Source organism: Staurois parvus, unplaced genomic scaffold (assembly GCF_062004578.1).
Source record: "Staurois parvus isolate SC_StPar_1 unplaced genomic scaffold, SC_StPar_1.0 ptg000017l, whole genome shotgun sequence".
Taxonomy (NCBI): Eukaryota; Metazoa; Chordata; class Amphibia; order Anura; family Ranidae; genus Staurois; species Staurois parvus.
Genome location: NW_028317813.1, coordinates 4,687,499 through 4,706,572, shown reverse-complemented (window position 1 = coordinate 4,706,572; position 19,074 = coordinate 4,687,499). Strand labels below are relative to the sequence as shown.

General features: G+C 42.3%; 1 protein-coding gene across 1 annotated transcript in view; it reads right to left on the bottom strand.

Annotated features, from left to right (window-relative positions):
- RB1 (RB transcriptional corepressor 1) overlaps positions 1-15,213 on the bottom strand; it is a 279,061-nt gene extending 263,848 nt beyond the window's left edge. The window contains exons 1-2 of the mRNA XM_089679104.1: positions 14,936-15,213; positions 4,167-4,281 (exon numbers count right to left, since the gene is read on the bottom strand). Of these exons, the coding sequence (XP_089535230.1) occupies positions 4,167-4,281; positions 14,936-15,012 (192 nt within the window). The 5' untranslated portion in view covers positions 15,013-15,213. The remainder of the gene's footprint in view (positions 1-4,166; positions 4,282-14,935) is intronic.
- Positions 15,214-19,074: the final 3,861 nt, after the last annotated feature.

Below are 19,074 nucleotides of genomic sequence, written 5' to 3'. Positions count from 1 at the left end.
ACAGACTGTAATCAACGTTTTTTGGCTGGAAAACAAATCCAGGACTAGTGGGTTTCTAGAGAAGTTTAGCTGTAAAAACACTAATGCTGAAAAACGCGGTAAACTGGCATTTTTGGACCCAAAAAAATTTTTTTTGGTCAAAAAAACGCTAAAAACTGCAAACATGAAAAAATGCAGCAAAATGCTAATGCAAAAACACTAAAAAAAAAACAAAAAAAAAAAAACTGAAAAACTCACATTTTTAATGTGACTTTACACAGCTAATGAAACTTTGAAGAATAAAAAAAAATGTGCAAACAGTGTTAGGTCCACTTTTGTTTTATCATTTTCCCTTGTTTGTCTGAAAAGACTTTCCTCTAACTAAATAGCATCAAAATGAGCTGGCCTTGACATTCTGAAGCCCATCAACTCTTATTTGTGCATAACAATCCATGCGATTCTTTACTGCATACGTTCTATGTCAAAGAACAAATTTTGCTTAATACTGCACTGGACAAGGCACAGATAAACCTAACACAGGCAATCCACAATGAAAATACTGTATATGATAGCAGGGAGGGATAAAGAAGGGCTTCTTAGATACAGATAGGGTTGCCAGCTCAGAGACCCTTCTTGCAGAGGTAATCATCACAAAGAATGCCACCTTCTGATAAAAGTTTCTGAGTTTTAAGTCCCATGGAGCACGGGAGGATTTCAAGCTGACTCAATGGCTTCCCACCTCCCCTCTTCTGGGCCATTATTTTACGAGCTGCGCTGCTTTTGCATATGCACCACCTTTGTCTTCCAGGTATCTAGGACCGGGCAGAAATCGGTAGCACATATGGCCACGTACAGCATATTTCTGTGCATGCACACAAACACTGCCAGCTTCTGGCAGAATCCCACTATATGGTCTTGTAATATAATACCTCCTGGTATTGCTAAGTCATAGCGGTGCCTAGGCCAGAAACCAAGAAGTGCTGCCTTGCAGAACAAAAAAGTTAAATTTGTGCAAACTAAGGAGCGGCTATTCAGCAACCTTTAGAGAAGGGCTTTATAATTCCCAGACGCCAGGTCGCCACAGTGACTAACCCACACTGCCCAGTTCTCCCCAACCCCACGTCCTCGGCCAGCTCATCTCCCACGCCCCATAGACTGGAACCCAGTGTTCTGGGACCCCCGGAATCTCCCCTATCCCTCCTTGTTCACAGAGCCCAGCCTCATGAAGACCGCCCCCTGCAGGACACCACAAAACAGTCAACCCCCCCCCCCCTCCCAAGCCCATGGGGAGGAGGATGCGACCTCCAGAACCGACCACCCCATCCACACCACAGAGCCCAACAATGTCGCCTTCTCCCCCACCTGTGACGCTGCTCCACACCTGTGACGCTGCCCCCCACCTGGCTCCTAACATTTTTAGCTGGCTCTCAGATTCACAGCAAATTTGTCAGGTCCTGCTTTACAGTAATATGGCCTTGGTTAATACCCAGCCATTGATAAAGTTTAAACCTAAACTTTAAAAATAACGAAAGGCAATATTTGTCCTGTTTACTGTCATCACCAAGAGTGAAAGTGAAAGAAAATCACAAATTGTGTTGTCACAGAACAGGAATAGAGGGTAACTCATCCAATTGCGACATGAGTTCTGTTGACCCTGCTGACAACCATGTCACTTTGAAAGGATTTGCTCTTACTTCCTGCTGTGGCTACTGGACAGGAAGTGAAGGGAAATCTCCCCAATGGGATACAGGTGGTAAAAAAACCTGACAGAGGTTATAACCCTCCCTTACTTTATCAAATTTATTTTTTTTAACCACTTGCCCTCTTGAGGATTTACCACCCCCCCCCCCCCTTTCCTGACCAGGCCATTTTTCTTAATTTAACTGACAATTGTGCGGCCATGCAACGCTGCACCCAAATTAAATTGACGTCCTTTTTTTCCTACGAATTTAGCTTTCTTTTGGTGGTATTTGATCACCTGTCCGTTTCTGGGGTTTTTTTGTGCGAAAAAAGAAAAGACTGAATTTTGAGGAAAAAAAATTTCTTTTTTTTTTACTTTTGCTATTAAACATGTGCAGTAAAAAAAATAAATAAATAAAGATTTTGTCATAAATTCAGGCCAAAATGTATTCTTCTACATGTCCTTGCTAAAAAAAAAAAATCCCAATACGTGTAAAATAATTAGTTTACGTGAAATGTATATATCATTTACAAAGGGCAGTATAGATACTGGAATTTTTTTTTTTTTTTCTTACTAGTGCACAGCCATCCAAAGCAGTGTGCCCGAGCTGACAGGGAGAAGGACTGTCAGTAAACAAAACAGTCCTCCTCCCTGTCAGAGATGCTCGGTAATCACCGCATGCTGGTGGGTAATCACCGGCCAGGACCCGGTGACTGACCGCCGAGGCCTACCCGGAAATGCAAAATCACGTATATATACACGTGACTTTGTGCACCCCTTCTGCCCTGTAGCAGTATATTTGCTATAGGGTAGCTGGAAATCGGTTAAATTGCCTTTAATGCAACTTTAGTTCCTGTTCAAACCGCACCGCAAAGTATCGATACTCGTACTCACAATCAAAAAAGAGGCGGAAACAAATAATAGATTTGCTGGAATAGATATGCATAATTGAGATGTGATGGGCTTGAGAACACCAAGCCCAGAGCATTTCAATTCTATTTAGAACAAGCAGTCAAAGTTACAGGATTGCTGCTCACCAACTGCTGTCAAGTTGTTACTTCATGTGGCGAGTTTAATACTCATTCTGATATAGATCTGACAAGTCACTGTTTCTCTGTCCACCAACCTTTATCCTGTGTTAAGCCCTGTTGAAGGGAGAGTGTTCGTGCCCCCAAAACTCATGGGCTGTTTTTATATGACTTTTTTAATTTTCAAAAAAGTTTATTCAGTTTTACAAAATATCAGGGGTGTAAAGATGATAACATACAGTCAGCCATATGATACGGTAGTTACAATGCCAAATACAAAATAGTAACAGAAAGATAATATTGAAATCACCTCCGACATTAAGGCACATTGTATGAAAAACCATATTTAAACCAATCAACAGTCAGGGATACAATGGATTACCAAGCGCAAAGCCCAGGACCAAGACTTAAGGGAAGGTTTCCCAAGATGCATTGTAGTGCATCTCTCATGAGAAAGTACCTTATTTGTATAAAGGGCTGGTAATCGGATGTATGCATAAAACGAAGAATAAAAAAATTAAAATGAAAAAATAAACATTATTCCTCCCTGAGATATCAAGAAAATGAAAGAGAGCAAAAGAAAGGAAGAGAAAGGGAGTAGGGAGAAAGGAGACCTAGGATTCCCAGTAGTGAAGGTACCACATTGTCAAGTTTGGGCAGAAGGTAAGGCTACCCTCATAAAAGCTGCCACAGCTCCCAAGTTTGTGCAAACATTGCTTGTTTGTCATTAATCACACTAGCAACATTTTCATGGACCACGATCCAGGATATCTTATGTTTAATACAGTTGATGGATACAGAGGGTTTTTTTCCGCGACTCCGCAATGGTGATCTTGGACGCTAGCATGACAAAGTAGTTCATATAACTTTTATTTTTCTTAACCAAGAATTACAATTATCTTGGACTCTTATCTGGTTTTGTCTAGCACACCTTTTTGTATATCATTTAAGCTACCATTGAGTGCCCATCAAGAGGAGCCTTACTGCGTGGAAGTCGCTTCATCAGAGCTATTGAACTTGTTTCAAGTTTTCCTTCATCTGACTATCCATGCGAAGTCTAAAAAGTTCCCAGTGCATCTTTGAGTAAATTGATCTAAAGTTAATGGAAAGTCTTTTCAGACAAACAAGGGAAGAACAACCACAATCCTAGCATCAAATTTTTAGGCAGGGGAGATAGTAGGGAACTTACTGCAGAACCGATATCAGACTGGTCCAATACCCTAGAAATCTGAGACACAAAACACCCAGTGAGGAGGGGAAGCACCTATATAGCAGAAAGGCTAGCTGCAGGCTCCAATGAGAGCTCAAACACGGATACAGAAGCCAGTAGCGTCAAGGAGGACCTACAGACCTCAAAAGGGAATCAGCTTATAGCTAAGGATGGCAGAAAGAACAGCACACAGCGCTGTAAAAGTAAAAATAAGGGCCTTAGCACATATAGGAGTAAACCTTTCAATTATAAAGATTATGACACTTACCAATGATCGATCTGAGGAAACTTTCTGATAGGTCTGCCAGGCTTGCACTCTCACCACTATGGATACATTTAGTCGATTACAGAGAGAGGAAAAGACTGGATCATCGCTTCCAATTCTGAAAGAAAGAAAAGTCAGATCTAAACCCAAGAAGTATCATGCAGCAGCACTATAATGTAACATTAAAGACACCCTGGCAACAATTTAAAAAAACTGCAGGTAAAAGAATAAAAAAAATCTAGTATTTTAATTGCTTACTTGCAGCATTTTTTCCCATAAATTACTTTTTTATAGCCTTGCAATCTGCCTCAGAACTTACTAGCTAATTTGACAGCTTCAGAATAGTCAATTTCCCAGTACATTTCCCTTCCTCCTTCACAACATATCTCATCTTCTTTTAAAGCTGGGTATTGAGAGTTTGTTTTTTTTTTCTCCAACAAGCAGATTGAACCACATAGAAAAAAAAAATGCAACATACTGCACACTGCATATGTGCAATAGAATGATCATGTGCAGACATGATACAATATACAAGATTTGAGAAGTCTGCTACAATGTAAGTTTTTGAAGATAATTCTACATTACAGTGAAAGGTTTAACCACCTCCCGTCCAGCCTTTGTATATAAACAGCCAGACGGTGGAAGTGCAAGGGCAGGTAGCCTTTTATAAACGGCCTCCCCGCCCCGCTTGAGCACGCTCCCTGGGAACGCGCAGCACCGCAATCCAGTGCCCGCTGTCCTCTGGACACAGTGGAACACCGATCGTCGTACGGGACCTGTGCGAGGTCCCGATCATGTGATCACTGATTGGCCAATCAGTGATCACATGCAGGGTAGTAAGCAAGATGTCACTCCTGACATAATTGCTTACTGTGTGTGAAATCTGTGAATGATCACAGAGGTCACATGGTACAAGGCTATTCACAACAGTCTTGTACCATGTGACAAGCTGTGACCAATCACAGCTCACACAGTATTTCTCAATGGCTGCAAGAATACAGCCAGAGAGAAGGAGAAATGATTGCATTTACAGCCTTTATGGGTGTAAAAGCAATCAGTGTGAAAAAAAAAAAATCTTGATCACCCCCACAAGTAGTACAAAAAAAAAAAAAAACAAATAACAATATAACAGATTAAAATAAAAATCTAGAAATACATTTTTAAAAAATTATAATTTTTTAAACTAATGTGGGCTATTTTTTTTATTATTAAAAAGATAACTGAATAAATTTTGGCAAAGATTTATGATGAAATATTACTTATTTGCAAAACGTTATAAGAAAAACATTTTTTCAAAATTTTTGGACTTTTTCATTTAAATAGCAAAAAAAAATAAAAATCCCAGTGGTGAATAAATACCACCAAAATAAAGCTTTATCTGTCTCAAAAGAATGCTACAAAATTAATATGGGTACAGTCTTGCATGACCTCGTTATTGTCGTTCAAAGTGTGATAGCGCTGAAAGCTGGACTGGAAGGGGGTAAAAGTGTCCGGACTTGAAGTGGTTAAAGGCAGCTCTTTAGATATCACAAATATATTTATAATAGTCTTACAAACTACAGAAGGCCTCAAGTGCGGATCTTCAAAAAGCTGCACAATAGAAGCGCATTTTCACGCATCAATGTGCATTGCATCAAGTTAGGTAGCCCATTTAAAATGAATGAGCCATAATACACATCAATGCCTGAAAAGTTTGGTCCAGTTGCATTTTTTTACAACATATCACCACTGAAGAGAAAGTTGGATTCATCATTGGTGTTAGTGGCTACAATAATTGCCCAAGCACCAGTCAGTGGCATTTGACTCCCCCATCCTATGTCCTCATGTACTGGTTGTGGGTAGTGCAATATTATTTAAAGCAGAACATTACACATAAGCTGCAAAATAATGTTCTTTAGCAAGGAAAATACATTCCACATTAATAATGATACTACCAATATTAGTGTGTGTTGTAAATCGCCTCTAGCATTGTTCCTGATTCTTCTTGCTGGAGGCTGCCATTTTGCTGAATCCCAGAATCCCTGAGCAGCAATAAATCTTTAGGCTGTCTGCCTTTAGTGGCTCTGATTTTTGGTAGAGAGCAACTGAGTATGTGCATAGCAGGGTGGGCCAGTGTATTACTGGATTTAAAACCATATAGACACTTATGTGTAATGCTTAATATACCTAACTATACCTGCAAAAGGGGCCAGTCTAAAGTGATCTAGAAAATACTGAATTTTCTGACTTAACTTGCATTTTAACCCACCCTCCCCCCCAAATGGTGGTTAGTGGCAGTGCTTTTTTATTTAATTTTTTTTTAATTCCCCCATCTGCATTGGTAGTCAGTGAGACGGAGGTGAAATTTTACTTTAAGTGATTGATCACACACGTCAGTACTGCTCTTTCCCCAACAACCCTGTGGGGCTATATTTGTTCTTTTGGGCTAAGATCACTCCGCCTGACAGTACCGCCTCTACTTCCGTGCCAGGTGATGAAGTACAGTAAACATTCCAGCGCCCAGCACCCCAATGCAGATCTACAAAATCAACAGGTGATAGACAGTCCACAACACAGAAAGCAGCATGCAGGTAACCAGGAGGTAAAATGATGCACATCAGAGCAAAAGAGGAATATGAACAGTGGATATGGATTCTAGAAAAAATATAATGGTAACATTCATGTGGACAAATGAAAATGGAAAGAAAAAAAAAAAAAGAGAACCCCCATTTAACTGTAGGTATCTTCCTGCTTTTAGGCAGAAAATAAGTTAATAATAAACTGAAGAAACGTACCCATGTGCACATAACTTTCACGCACTGGACACACTGTCAGGGTGTTTTAAGCAGATGGAGTGACAGCAGTGAGGCTGCTATGGAGAAGTGCTGGTTACTTTTGTTGGGAGGGGAAGGAGAGACAATATTTGAAGGTTTTTCTAAAGCTGGCCATACAGTGTTAGAATTTTGGCTTGTTCCTAATGAACTGGGTAATATTTGCTTAGGGGATAGTCCTGTTGGCCCCTTCCTCCCTGACATCTTTTAACTGAAAAATTGCCTTGTCCTTTTAAATGTTAGTTTACCTTTACAGAAAAAATGTAAAAAGTTGAACTAAAACTGAACACTCTCCCCATCTCCCCAGTCCACTTACGTCCAGGGTTATCAAGCTGTCAGCACCCCCACAACCACTCCAGCACATGTCCAGGGATTTGAAATCCCCACTCTTCTTATTTTTCTTAGTGCTTCGAGGATGGACCAGATGGATTCCGATTGGTCAGCACTGTCACAGGCAGGCTTAAGATAAGGGATTTCAAATTCCCAGACCACTGGGGGTGAGAAAGGTGTCCGAAGTCAGTTCACCTTTACATTTTTTCTATACAGGTGAACACGTTAAACAGTCCCAGATCCAAATCAACAGATCCATGAGAACAGCTGGATTAGAGGGTCATTATTAATACCTTGTCATCCAGTCCTTGTTGTCTCTTCTCTACTTTTAACTCTCTACTTTCTCCAACTCCACCCAGTAACTCACTCACTGCTCACGAGATTGCCAATCATTTCAAAAACAATGTTGATGCAATTTGTAAGGGCATCTTCACTGCACAGACATCCATCCCACTTAGTATACCTTATACTAAACCTCCCTCAACACTTTCCTCTTTTGACCTTGCTACTACTGAAGAGGTCACTAAAATTTTCTCAGAAGCCTGTTTCACCTCCTGCCCCCTAGACCCTGTCCCCTCACAACTACTACTCTCGCCCTCTTTTTCTATTCTATGCTCCTTCACTCATATCTTCAATATCTCCCGCTCTACTGGTGCCTTCCCCTCCCCTCTAAAGCATGCGCACATCACTCCTATACTTTAAAAGCCCTCCCTGGACCCCACCAACCTGAACAACCTAAGACCCATCTCCCTGCTGCTATTTACCTCTAAACTCTTAGAACGCTTAGTCTACAATCGCCTGAGCTCCCACCTCACCGACAACAACCTTCTTGACCCTTTACAGTCTGGCTTTTGCTCACTACACTCCATTGAAACTGCCCTACTAAAACTCACCAATGATTTACTAACTGCTAAAACCAATGGCCACTACTCCATATTCTTACTACTTGACCTCTGTGCAGCTTTTGATACTGTTGACTATCCCCTCCTCAAAAAAAAAAAAAAACTCCACTCTCTTGACCTCCAAGACTCTGCTCTCTCTTGGTTCTCCTCCTATTGCAGCGCTCCTTCAGCCTTACCTATAACTCGGTCTCCTCTCCACTTCCTCTTTCTGTAGAGATCCCTCAAGGTTCTGTCCTTGGTCCCCTACTCTTCTCCATCTACACCTCCTCCCTTGGTCACTTGATAAACTCCCATGGCTTTAAGTACCATCTCTATGCGATAGCCCACAAATCTATCTTTCAACTCCTCACCTCACCCCTTCGGTCTTCTCTCGCAACACTAATCAACTTAGTGAAATATCAGAATGGATGTCACTGCACTTCCTTAAATTGAATCTTTATAAAACAGAGCTTAGTATTCCCTCCAGCCTGTGTCCCCTCCCTGACTTCTCCATCAAGACCAATAATATAACTATCAGTCCCTCCCCTCATGCCAGGGTACTAGGTGTAATCCTGGACTTCCATCGGTCCTTTAAGCCCCAAATCCAATCACTGTCAAAATCTTGTAGACTTCACCTTCATAACATCTCCAAGATACGCCCGTTCCTAACCACGAAAACCAGTAAGCAACTTATTCACTCCCTTGTTATCGCTGGGCTTGACTATTGTAACTCCCTCCTCATTGGCCTACCTCATCGCAGGTTATCCCCTCTTCAGTCTATCGTTAATGCTGCTGCCAGACTCATCCACCTTACCAACCGTTCCATATCTGCCAATCCCTCCACTGGCTTCCCATTGCCCAACGAATAAAATTCAAAACATTAACAATAACATATAAAGCCATTTACAACTCTGCCACAAATTACATCACCAATCTTGTCTCCAAATATCACTCAAACCGTCCTCTCCGCTCCTCCCACAACCTCCTGCTCCCTAGCTTGTCTCCTCCTCCCATGCTCGTCTCCAAGACTTCTCCAGAGCCTCCCCCACCCTCTGGAACTCTCTAACCCCATCTATCCATCTATCGCCTACTCTGCCCACTTTTAGGGGATCTCTGAAAATCTCTCAGGGAGGCCTATCCTGCCTTCAGCTAATAACTGAATCTTCTATTTCTCCTATCGGTTCATCCCCTCCAGTTATTACCTTTTGTACCACCAGCCCCTCCCTCTTAGACTGTAAGCTCCAAGGAGCAGGGCCCTCCTAACCCTGTATAATAACCCTAAGCAAACTGTTGGCACTATATAAACCCTGTATAATAATCATCATCATGCCATGTCTATGCATACCATTAGCCATTGGGTCATATGCAAAGGTCAATCCTGCCACTTAAAGCAGAACTAAACTCTCCTATCATTTTCAGTCAAGGAAACTGCCATCTTGGCCCCTGTTTGATTGGCAATTTCCATGACACCACACGTGATCAGTTATCACACCAGCCATTTGATTGTTTGACAGTTTGGTTTGAGAGCATGACCAATCTGACAGTTACATTTCCGGCAATGTGCTTTGAAACTGTTAAATTGATGGGTTTTGCTCCATTTTAAACAAGAACTTCACTATTAAATAATTTCAGAATATTCCACTTTCGCCAAGGCCAGCAAATCCTGTGTTTTCCTTTTCCTCTGTTTTTCCACTGCACATCCTGTGCCATACTACCATCTTTGTTTGCCTTGTCACTGGAAACTGGTTGTCTCATCCAGGATCTTACAGTCAGCTGCCTGATGACACAGGTCAAAGGAATGATGTTTCGCCTGGTGCTGTAAGGAAGCCTCCTGCGATATACTGTCAGTATCCCAGGAGGTGGTGTCACACCATTCTTGCCTGTATTGCCAAGGATGGCAGCATATCTAACCACTTCAGCTCCGGAAGGTTTTAGCCCCGTCATGACCAGGCCATTATTTGCTATTTAGCATGGAGCTCCTTTAACTGGTACTAGCGCAGTCATGCAACACTGTACCCAAACAAAACTCATAATTTTTTCACAGAAATAGAGCTTTCTTTTGGTGGGATTTGATCACCATTGTTTTTTAATTTATTATATAAACAAAAATGACTGAAAACTGTGAAAAAAAGTTTATTTTTTGCTTTCTGCTATAAAACATATCCAATAAAAAAAATTAATAAACTCAAATTTCTTTATAAATTTAGGCCAAAATGTATTCTGCTACGTCTTTGATTTGAGTGAAAGTTATAGCACCTACAAACTATGATAGATACGGTTTTATTTTTTTTATACTACTAAATGGCAGTGATCAGCGACTTACAGCGGCACTTTGATAGCACGGTGGGCAATCTGACATGGAAACTGGGTGGGAACTGACTGACAATGACATCACCAGCAACACTAATACAGTGATCAGCGATATTACTATACACTATTATTGTACTAACGATACTGGCTGGGAAAGGCTTAAAGTGTTACTAAACCCAGGACCCTGCATTAACTATATCTGGTCTCCCACAGTACACAGAAAATGAAAATGCAATTATTTTAGTAAATGTGAACAGCTAAATACCTTTTCTCATCAGCAGTTAAAGCAGTCTTGTGACTTCTATCAATGTCCAGCAGAGCACTGGTTATAGATTGTAGGAGTTTTCATTTTGCTCTAGGAGGATGCAAAACCCCTCAACTCTGTCTGGACAGTGCTGATTGGCCCTGTGCTGATCACATGCACTCTCCCAAGAAAAAAAAAAACATCTCTAGCAATACACACCAAATTAAGCATGTGCAGAGTGTTTCCACACGTCTTATCAGGAGATAAGACAGGGACACTGGAAGAAGGGGAGGATCAGAGAACACAGGATCACACAGACTTTTTAAACAAGGTAGAGGATTAATCCCTTAGGTTCCACAGTGAGTATAACAAGCATGCATTTACAGACTGATTTTACTGTTGTGGGTTTAATAACACTTTAACATCTCAGGATAATCAAGGGGTTTAGGTGTGTGCCTAACAAGTGTTAATGTGTGTAATATGTGCTGCTTTTTACTAAAAAGCTCTTTTTTCCTTCTCTCTGCTTTGCAGGGAGAAGAAACAAAGATCACTCCCTCTGTAAGGAGCTCTGTGTTGGTTATCAACACAGGGCTCTGGGCTGTGACTGAACACAGCCAATCAGCTGGTCCCAGCCATGAGTCATTGGCCAGAACCTGCTGACAGAATCCCACTGTCTAATCATGCCCTGTACCTGGCAGAGGCCAGTGCCATGCAGGTATGCTGCTATGCCTGTACAGGGCGTCTGTCTGCATTACATTGCAGGCGGGAGGTTCTTAACTGGTTAATAAATACAAGGTGCACCTTTGGATGCTGTGGTGCGAAAACATGGGTGTGTGGAGGGGAATTGGGCCGGTGGAAAGTGAATTTATACAGTGGAGGTTCACGTTACCATTAGTCCACATGGCAGGTTCAGTGCCGTCACTCAGCTGCCTGAACACAGCAGTTAAAAGAGAAGCATGGCCAAAACTTTTTGGTAGGGGTGCACCGAAGTTTCATCCGAAAACACCCCTATCGGCTGTTGCCCGATATGAAAATAAGCACCAATACAGGTGCCAAAAATAACCCCGCCCCCTCGCCACCCACTGCTGCTTGGTAGTTCTCAGCCTTACCTGAGAAACCACCGTACGATCCTGGCACTGGGCATAGAGATAAGTGAAGGAAAGATGGCCTCCACTCATGTCTATGCCCTTGGAGGACCGCAGCGAAGTCAATTCCGATTCCGGCACCTTCTAAAACAAGGATTTTTTTTTTTTTTTTAAAGCACTAGATCAATGCTTTTTTTTTATCTAATGCTTTACATTGCAGAGGTGAGATGTGGGGTCATATTGACCCCATATCTCTCCATAAAGAGGACCTGTCACTAATTATTTGTATCACAAGGAATGCATGCATTCTTTGTGATAGGAATAAAAGTGATTACATTTTTTTAAAGGGACAGTGTAAGTAAAAAATAAAAAGTTCTTAGTGCCCCTGTCCCCCCAGTGGTGAATGCATACATAGGCCACGCCCACATATGTAAACGTTGTTCAAGCCATACATGTGAGGTATCGCCACAAATGACAGAGCAAGAACAACTAGAAAAGCTACAATTTCTGGGGAAATTGTGTGAAGTGTTCTTGCCTCCACCAGTAGTCTACAACTGGAGTGGGCGCAGTAGTTTTTGTCACTCTGCTGCCTGCTCACACACCTGGGTTCCTATGGCAACTCACTCTACAGCAAGGGCAGAGAACAGTGGTTAAAAACAAACTGTTCCAACTTGCTCACTTCACTGGCGGTTGCCATCTTCAAACAGTTGTAATTTAAAAATTATAAATCCTATAGCAAAGAGCTTTATATTGTGAGAATCACAAGACCCAGACCTACCTTTTGATGCATAGTATGTTTCTGAAATATTAAAAATTAAGGCACAGTCACAGTTTAGAAATTGCCCTTCAAATTTGAGGTGGCTAGAGTGGAGTTTCAATGAATGTCAATGGGCGGCGTGAGTTGCAAACAAATGGTCATATTGTAAAAACGATCAGGACTATGGCTTAGCCGTGGACATTTTTAGTGGCAGCAGGGATAGCTGAACGTTTTGATATAAGATTTGTATAGGTGGGCTTGAAAATGAGGGAGTGATGGCAGTTTAGAAATCATGTCCTGATTTTTCAGCTCCCACTCTAGCTTTTGTCAGCTCGCACTCTAGTTTTGAACATTCTGCCATTCTTTCCTATGGGACCAATTTCACCACAAAAAGGCTGATATTTCGTGAACCATTCGGCGAAACATTCCACAAAGTAATAGCACACCAATCGGGAACAATCCGCATATTTCGGTATATTACTGTCTATGTCGTGTAAAAACTGTGGGAAGAGTTAGGGTGGTAAATTTGGCTATAATAATAATATATATGTGAGATAACAATAAGTGTTCTTCCAAGAACACTTAACTAGAAAAGCTACAATTTCTGGGGAAATTGTGTGAAGAGTTCTTGCCTCCACCAGAAGTCTACAACTCACACTCTAGCTTTTGTCAATCTGCTGCCTGCTCACACACCTGGGTTCCTATGGCAACTCACTCTACAGCAAGGGCAGAGAAAAGCATTTAAAAACAAACTGCTCCAACTTGCTCACTTCACTGGCAGTTGCCATCTTCAAACGGTTGTAGTTTAAAAATTATAAATACTACAGTGAAAAGCTTTATATTGTGAGAATCACAAGACCCAGACCTACATTTTGATGCATAGTACGTCTCTGAAATATTAAAAATGAAGGCCCAGTCGCAGTTTAGAAATTGGCCTTTCAAACTTGAGGTGGCTAGAGTGGAGTTTCAATGAATGTCAATGGGCGGCGTGCGTTGCAAACAAATGGTCATATTGTGAAAACTATCAGGCCTATGGCTTAGCCGTGGACATTATTAGTGGCAGCAGGGATAGCTGAACATTTTGGTAAAACATTTGTGTAGGTGGGCTTGAAAATGAGGGAGTGATGGCAGTTTAGAAATCATGTCCTGATTTTTCATCTCACACTCTAGCTTTTGTCAGCTCACACTCTAGTTTTGAACATTCTGCCATTCATTCCTATGGGACCAATTTCACCACAAAAACGCTGATATTTTGTGAACCATTCGGCGAAACATTCCACAAAGTAATAGCACACCAATCGGGAACAATCCGCACGTTTCGGTATATTACTGTCTATGTAGTGTAAAAACTGTGGGAGGAGTTAGGGTGGTAAAGTTGGCTATAATAAGTATATATATGTGAGATAACAGTAAGTGGTCTTGCCATGCAAGAACACTTAATTCTAGCACTAGATCTCCTCTGTAACTTTATACTGGTAACCTGTAGACATTTTTAAATCGTCACCCATGGAGATTTTTAAGTACAGCAGTTTGATGCCATTCCACGAGTGTGCGCAATTTTAAAGCGCGACATGTTGGGTATCTTTTTACTCAGAATAACATCACGTTCATATTTTACAAAAAAAAACTGGGGAGTATATTGTGGGGTTTTTTTTTGGAAACTTTCTATTAATATTTAAAAACGGTCCATTTCGGTTTTTGGCCAAGTGCATCCTGAATTTTCAGTTTCAGCACCAGGATTTTCATTTCTGTGCACCACTACTTTTTTGGCCATACTTCTCTTATGGGTCACAGTAGAGCACTTTTGCACTCCTGTGACCCAGCGCTGGCTTATAGCAGGCTATAGCCCATTATCAGCGGACATCACAGCACCACTCCCAGCTCTGGGAGGATCCCAACCATATTGTCTGGATCCACCTAGCTTCCTAATTGACAGCTGGCCCCACCTCTTTGTGCATGACAGACACAAAGCCAGCTGTGCCCGTCCACTCTCAGTGAGAAGAGTGGTGACTGACAGTCACTACTGGAAGCTGACTGAGAACCGAGCGGTCATGTGATCCCTCGGTTCTCAGTCTCAGAGCCAATACGGGACAGCTGCAACACAGAGGTGAGTATGTGTGTTTCTTCTTTTCTAACCCCAAACATCAGTTGAAGACCCCTGCCATAGAACATCCAGCTATCCTGCTGTCATCTGCCTATGTTAGACTGACAGGTTGCAGAATGCTCTCTTCAGTTCAGTGCCTTGCTGGCCTGTCTGAACTATGCATGACAGGTACACTTCATCCCAGCTCCTATGCCTGTGAAGGGAAGACAGTGACAGTAGTGAGGAAAGGTGACCATGTCACACACGCTCACCCGGTCAGCTCGGTGGGGCCCTTCTCCTCCTCCTGGGGCCGGCTGGGGGCCCCTTTCCTGGGACTCTTGGGTGGCATTGTACGGAGGAGGCAGCACTCAGTCCGGTCTATGTAGAACACTGTCTTCTGTCCAGTCCCCGCTGCTCTCAGTCCGGCTCCACACGGAGGTTCTGCTTCCACTGCCCGGACCGGTTCCTCTGAATGGTGCACTGTACACCGCTGGTCTCTACACCTTCCTCCTCCTCCCAGACACAGTTTACAGTCTAACCGCGGGAAAATGGATAAAAAAAATGACTTCCGCCTCCTGTTGCCAGGCGACTGTAGCGACGTTACAATTATGGGCGGAAGAGAGACTTGTGTGGTGAAGCTGTGCAGTAGTCATGTTTGAGTCTGGCAGCAGACTGTGGGACGCTCCAGAATAGTCTGGTGAATAAGAATGTCTGTTCTGAAAGAATATGAAGGCAGACAACGAAGACCTACTTCTTCATATTCAGCATTTCTTTCCTGTTAAAGCCTAATTTGCAGGACAATCCTGTGGGGTGTACCCTCTACTTCAACGTTTGAGCAATACTAATACACAAAGTTTTAGGGTGAACATACAGCCCCCTAAATCTTAGAGCAGTTGGGGCAATTTAGTGCTGCGGAGGATTTAGTGCTGCTCCTTCTTGTTTTCACACGGGCCTTACGTTTTTTCCATCAGTTCAGTCATGTTTTTTCCAAGAAAAAACGGATCAGTTCACATCAGTTTTCATCACTTTATGTCAGGTTTTTCATCAGTTTACATCCGTTTTTCATCCATTTACATTCATTTTTCATCCATTTACATTCATTTTTTGTCAGTTTACATCTTTTCATCCGGTTCTGTCCATTTACATCCGTTTTTCGTCCGTTCCGGTTTCTTTAACCACTTACCCGCCGCCGTATAGCAGATATACTGCTACACAGCAGCACGGGTGTGCAAAATCACCTATATATACATGATTTTGCATTCCCGGATAGAAAGGCGTGCGACCTGCACGTGAGCATTACCCGTGCCATCATTCAAAGCCGTGGATGTCAATCACCGGGTCCTGGCCAGTGATTAACCGCCGGCGCCTGGTGATTACCGACAATCACTGATGAGGAGGAAGACTTTTGTTTACAGTCTTCCTCCCTGTTGAATTGGGCACACTGCTTAGGATGGCTGTGTACAGCACAGCCATCCCGATCAGTGTGCTTACAGTGAAGCACACACACCACACCCAGGGGCAGACTGACAACTCATGGGGCCCCCGGGCAATAGGGGATCATGGGGCCTCTGTGTCCTTGCCCAAACTCAAAAAAGCCTATGAAAAAGGTACCAGGGGCATCTCGTGGGGCTCCCTACTGACCCCGGGCCCTCGGGCAGTGCCCGAGTTTCCAAATGGTCAGTCCGCCCCTGACCACACCCCCTAGTAAAACACTCCTGGTACACAGTTAACCCTTTGATCGCCCCTCTCATTATCCACTTCCTGCTAAGTGTCATTAGTATAGTGTCAGTGCTTTTTTTAGCACTGATCAGTGTCAGAATGCCCACTGCAGTCCCGCTAAAAGTCGCTGATCGCCGCCACTACTAGTGGGGGGGAATCCCATTATCTATACCGCCATTTGTAAACGCTATAACTTTCACATAAACCAATTAATTTACACGTATTGGGATTTTTTTTTTTTAGCAAAGACGTAGCAGAATACATTTTAGCCTAAATTGATGACGAAATTTAATTTTACATTTTTTTTTACTGGATATGTTTAATAGCAAAAAGTCCAAAATATAGATTTTTTCTCAAAATTGTTGGTCTTTTTTTTATAGTGCAAAAAATAAAAACCGCACAGGCAGTCAAATGCCACCGAAAGTAAGTTCAAGTCGTGGAAAAAAAAGGCTGTACATTTCATCTGGGTGTGGCGTTGCATGACCGTGCAATTGTCAGTTAAAATAATGCAGCGCCATGAGGCAAAAAATGGCCTGGTCAGGAAGGGGGGTAAATCCTCAGGAGGGCAAGTAGTTAACGGAAGAAAAATAGGCTTCCGTTCAAAAAAACGGATGTTAATGGAATGCGGACATTAACGGATATAAACAGATGATCATCCGTTTACATCCGCTAGTCCATAGAAATACATGGGTGTCTGTTTTTCATCTGTAAATGGACATATGGAACGCCCGTGTGAAAGGGGTTTAACTTGAAGTGTACACATTAATTCTGCCGGTTCTGTGGCTGATTAAGGTGGTAACTAAACTGATACCTTATCTGCAATTAATTATCCTCAGAATCTGTGTAATTAATGTGTTTGGTTTTAAAGGGATGAGGTGGCAACCTATGTAAATCTCATTCACTGCAATGCGTTGCCTGACATTGCAGGGACATCACAGCACACTGCAGGGCTAGGCTGTGTTGCAGAATGAATGGGACACTGACATCTGTCACCGCACATGAATGTGTGAATTGGCCCTTAGCAGAATTGAGTAATGCTGACCATACGTGGCTCAGTTCTTTTTATCTTTTTTTACCTTCTCGCTGTGTCATTATATTTGGCAGCGCTGCTCAATCAAACTAAAGTTTTCCAGCAAGACCATTTCTGAGCAGTCAGTTGGTAGATCCAACACTCTCAAACAGGACCAAACATAGATGGATCGACATTTGGTCTGTGTCTGCTAAACCGGCTGAATTTCAACCCATCTATTGCCAGTTTAGGGCAATCTCTGAGGGAAAAAAAAACACAAACATGAACAGCAATGATAATTAAAGGATAAATTCACCTGTTCACAAAAAATAATAAATGTTAATGTTTTGCAGGTAAACAAATGTGCATTTATTATTTTTTTGTTTGTGAAGCCTCTAAAGCATTGCACCAGCAATCAGCGGATCATTGGTGCCATGCAGGTCTCCCCCTGACCTGTCAGTATATCTGCTTGCTTGTACATCCCGTATAGGCAAGCAGGTACTTACTGACAGGAAGGCTCAATTAACTACTACAGTGCTGTGTAGTGCCGTGGTAGTTCATTGCAAATTACAAGCCGACTGCCACAAAGCCTTCGGAACTTGTAGTCTTCTTATTCACAGAATGCTGTGAATGAGTGATGCAAACAGGTGGGCAGAGCCCCACACGGCCATGTTGCTTTTAAATTGTGACAGCGGGGAGGAGAAGATCCCCACTAGCTGTCACAATGGGGATCGGAGGAGGGGGGGTGCAGAGGCCAGTCCGATCGTAACATATTACATGAATAACAACCTGAATATGGGTGTAAAATTTAACTTGTTATTAAAGGTGAACTTATCCTTTAAACTTGGATAATTAGTGAGATAAGGCAGGGAGAGGGCTATGGAATACAACCAGCCTGTTTTGGTTTTCCCAAGCAATTAGTGCCGCTGGCTATAGCCACAATACTGATTATTGTTTTCTGCCAGCAAGGAAAGCTCCCCACATGCAGAACACAATAGTGCTGCAGTAGGGATTCCGCTATTAACACTGAGTGCGTTGAAGGGGGAACCAAGCAACTTTCTCTCCTTCCACACATGGTGGAAGGAAAGAAAACTGCATAATCTGTGGCCTGCCTTAGTCCATTATGTTTTGTGTGAGTGATTACTACTACTGTAGGTCTATCTAGTTACATGGCACTCTTCTCAGACACCTGATACCCATGTGCTAGGTAAAAGAGTGCCCTCATTCCTTTATTCGGAGTGCTCCATCCTAAATCTTCTGATTGGTGATCATGTATTTGGTTTCTGGAGGTGATTCACAAAGTTCTGGTGGTATCACTAAGTCATAACATCCTACAGTGGGGCAAAAAAGTATTTAGTCAGCCACCAATTCTGCAAGTTCTCCCACTTAAAAAGATGAGAGAGGCCTGTAATTGGCATCATGGGTAGACCTCAACTATGAGAGACAAAATAAGAAAAAAAATCCAGACAATCACGTTGGCTGATTTGGAAAGAATTTATTTGCAAATTATGGTGGAAAATAAGTATTTGGTCAATATCAAAAGTTCATCTCAATACTTTGTTATATATCCTTTGTTGGCAATGACAGAGGTCAAACGTTTCCTGTAAGTCTTCACAAGGTTGGCACACACTGTTGCTGGTATGTTGGCCCATTCCTCCATGCAGATCTCCTCTAGAGCAGTGA